General features: G+C 46.0%; 1 protein-coding gene across 1 annotated transcript; it reads left to right on the forward strand.

The window, feature by feature from the left end:
* The first annotated feature begins 1,227 nt into the window (after nt 1-1,227).
* Nucleotides 1,228-3,758, forward strand: LOC136539735 (protein TIFY 10a-like). The gene is made up of 5 exons (XM_066531707.1): nt 1,228-1,563; nt 1,916-2,048; nt 2,666-2,901; nt 3,000-3,057; nt 3,150-3,758. The coding sequence occupies exons 1-5, from the start codon at nt 1,446-1,448 to the stop codon at nt 3,292-3,294; spliced, it is 690 nt and encodes a 229-aa protein (XP_066387804.1). The 5' UTR covers nt 1,228-1,445; the 3' UTR covers nt 3,295-3,758.
* The last annotated feature ends 305 nt before the right edge of the window (nt 3,759-4,063 follow it).

Raw genomic sequence — 4,063 nt, forward strand, 5'->3', positions numbered from 1 at the left:
ATTTTTTTTCATCCAATAAAAATAGGTAGGGTAGGGTATGGGTATGTCTCTAGCTCAATTCATCATCTGTTAGTAGAAAATGGGTAGATCTGATAACAAATAGTTTATTTTAGTTTCATGTTTGTTTTATGAGACCTGTTTGTTGATCTTGCTGTAATAATTTGCTCAAAGTATTAACTACTATATTGAGTCATATGTAATACTGTAGTTCATTTCACTAAAATTTTAAGGCGTGAATTTGAGTTTTTTTTTTTAATTCGTATCCAGTTTTTGACGTAGCGGCCACGTATACATGCAAGCACACCAATAGTCCGACTTTTTACGTAGAAGCCATGTTTAAATCAATCCATACACCACACGAAGTAGCTCAATTTCAATTAATTTTGATCACATTTTTATGTGTGAGAGTGAGATTTTCATCTTAGAGATCTAGCTTTAACGTGGAGCCCACGCGTGTGTGTGTGTGTATATATATATATATATATATATATATATAATAACACTACAAAATAAAATAGTAGCAAAAGGTAGTATGATCATTATCTAATCCAATGGGCATTGATAAAATCGACCACAATCCTCGCGGCCAAGGCTCGCCGCCGGCCGCTGTAGCGACCACACACTCTCCGGCCCACAATGAATGGATGCAGTTGGTCGCTGGCTCCTGCGAAATCGGGCCGGGTCAACAAAGTAGAGGTGGTTGTGGATGTCGCGTGAGCCAGGCTTGATATGGGCTACTATGGTCTATGGAGGACCGCGCTGATGGCTTCGTGGCGTATGGGCTGCTGTGTGCTTCGTGGCGTGTGGGCTGTTGTGGGCCTGTGGCCTACTAACCAAGCGAGTTGTACGAACTAGTAGCCTAATAGTTTCTTTGTTCATTACTAGAGGCTAGAAACCAACTGGATTCTAGATGATTTTGGTGTTCACTTATCGCGCATAGGTGGCGTATACTGTGTATGTGTGGTGTCTTCACACACATTTTTTGTTCCAATAAATAAGAGAGCACACAGCTCTTCTGCTGCCGCCGTAGGAAGCAAAGACGAGAAGGCGACGGCGATCCGATCGCAACCACGATCAGGCGCAGTGCTCCGAACAGCGAGCACCAGCCATCCCAAAACCACCAGGAATCTGCCCACCTGGGGCATCTCCGAGCCAACAGTAGCTCTCCCAGCCACCACGAGAAGAACGTGCTCAAAAACATAAAACTAAGCAGGAAAATGGAGAAAGGAATCCAACTCGCAATCGCTGAACCGGAAATAAAGATAAAGCCCAGTGTCTCTTCATTTATGCATCCGCCCAGACGACGACCAAAGGAAGGGGAAAGAGAAGCCGAGAAGGAGAGCAACAGCACCTCGAGGCGAGGGAATAGAGCAAATTGAAGCAGGTTTCGTGTTGATTCGGAGGCTCTCGCTCCTGTTTCCGGAGATTTGAGGCCTGCGGCGACGATGGCACCTGCGGAATCCGGGGAGAAGGCGACCAGCTTCGCCATGGCCTGCAGCCTGCTCAGCCGCTACGTCAGGCAGAACAGTACCGCCGCCGCCGATCTAGGCCTCGCCATCAGAGGTGAACTCTCTTCTCTTGTTGAGGAAAAGTTGGGGTCTTGAGGAGCTCAGTAGGTATTCTTTATCTGTTGGGAGTTTAGCAGTGTCTGTTAGGGAGAAGTGGTGAATTGGGGTGCGATTCATGCTAAAAGTTGCTATTTTGAGGTGCTCCCGCAGTCGTCTCATGTTAGATCTGGTCCCAAAGTCTTGATCTGGAAGCAAAAATGTCACTTTTATTTGATTTTGATCAAGAATTTCGGCTTCTGTCAGCTCTAACATCCGAATCTGATAGCTTCCTGTCCATCTCTGGACAGCCTGTCTGAAAATTATGTGCTGAGCTTTTGCTGAAGAAGAGTGCTCTATTCCGATTTCAGCTGAAGCCGATGCAAAGAGGACGTCGGCAGAAGACACGCAAAGGGGGGAGACGACGAAGGAGACCATGGATCTCTTCCCCCAGAACGCTGGGTTCGACTCGGAGGCCGCCATGAAGGAAGCCCCTGATGCGAGGTACTTGGTGAAAACAGATACCTCTCTGTTCCATTCGGTTTCGGTTCACAGCCATTCTTGTTCATATATACATAATATATACATGATAGTATTATGATACTATTGCTGTACTCAATTGATGACTGAAAACGCAAAAATAAACAATCGAACTGCTGTGACAAGCAGCTCTTGGTGGCCAGGTTTTCTTTCCCAACGAGCTGTGTTTCAGATCACGCCTCTTATCCTTTATATGATGTAGATGGTTCGATCATCACACACTGCACAGATCTTTGTCTGCAGAAAATAGTGAGAAGTTAATTTATGATCTGAAACTGAATATCTTAAGAGTATTTTTCATAGGGCTTCTTAGATTACAAGGCAAACTTTACCAAACAATCTATGGTCAAGCGTGGCAGAGCACAGTTCCCGTGATGTGTGCCAATACTTTCTTGCTATGAAGTAGTGGTTGAATGGTAGAAAATCCATCCATGAATATGTAGAACCTGGCACTCCAAAACTAATCAATGAAAAATTGGTGCCACGCAAGTTCTGAAACTTCAAAAATTTAATTCATAGAAGCTGTTCTTGTGTATAAGTTGTCTACCAAACTTGACATCTGGAAACATCCTGATTCTCAGGGAGCCAAAGAAGCGCCAGCTGACTATCTTCTATGGCGGGAAGGTCCTTGTGTTCGATGACTTCCCTGCTGAGAAGGCAAAAGACCTGATGCAAATGGCCAGCAAGGGTTCATCTGTAGCTCAGAACCCTGGCTTGCTGCCTTCCCCCGCAGTTGCAACCGTTACTGACAGCACCAAGATCGCAGCAGTGCCAGCCGCACCAATTGCTGTGGTCAACGCCCAGAAGAGTGCGGCAGGTTACTAACTTGTCCACCCCCTATTCATATGTGTGCGGTGTTTCTCTGAATGATTAATTTCTGTCTTGCTCACTGTTCCCAAAATGTATGTGTTCCAGATATACCCCAGGCTCCCAAGGCATCTCTTCGCCGGTTCCTCGAGAAGAGAAAGGATCGGTAGGTTACTCTTGCTGTTGGGATGACACAATTGTTGTTCCAATCGTACAACTCTTTGAGGACGTTCTAATCTGTGGTATTCCCTATTTCAGCCTTACCGCGAAAGCACCATACCAAGGTTCCCCTTCAGATGCTACACCTGTGAAGAAGGAGATGGCGGAGGGTCAGCCATGGCTCGGGCTGGGACCTCAGATTGCCAATCCTGATCTGAGCTTGTGCAAGGAGGGGAGCCAATGATCGACAATCCAGCGTCACCATCTTCAAAACTGCGATACTCCTACAGTCCTACGACCAGAGTTAAGGATCATAGAGAGACTCAACACTCATGTGCCGAAGTGTTCTGTTTTGGGCCTATCATTCCGTGTTTTTCGCGTGGATACATAGGTTGTACGAATGTAAAGGACGTAGCTAATGATGGACTTGAGTAAGGATTACCGGTGCTGGGCCAGGTTGGGCTGATCAAACCTGTGGTGGCCTGACCCAAATGGCCATGTTAGAAAGATGAAACTGTAATGTAGTTGCTAGAACAAGCTCATATTTTGGGATGTTCTGTGTTGTTTGGCTTTGGCACTGGTGTGTCACAAAGCTATTTGTTGTCACAGATTCATCCCGTATGATTGTTTTATTTTTATTTTTGTGTTAATACTCTTTATCTTGTGGTTGTCTCTGTTGGGTTATATATGAAATATTAAGTTCAACATTCCTACCATGTGATCAATGTCCCTGGACTATTAAAATGCTGATCTCCAAAGTTACAATTTACTAGTATATAGTACATGCTTGAGATCTTGTATGCTGCCGCCGTTCTGGCAGTGCACGAGTGTGCAGGCAGGACCGCGCAGACCAGGTCGGCTGTGTGGGGCGGTGTGGCTCGTGGCCTCGTGGGCAAACGAAGCTGAGCGCGGAAGTTCCGGCACATGCTCCAACCTCAAGCTAAGCCGGCACATAATTCGTAAAACGTCGGCAAGGCTAGTCGCCCTCGCCCCTGGTCTTTGACACTTCCATC

The sequence above is a fragment of the Miscanthus floridulus genome, chromosome 2 (genome assembly GCF_019320115.1).
Source record: "Miscanthus floridulus cultivar M001 chromosome 2, ASM1932011v1, whole genome shotgun sequence".
NCBI lineage: Eukaryota > Viridiplantae > Streptophyta > Magnoliopsida > Poales > Poaceae > Miscanthus > Miscanthus floridulus.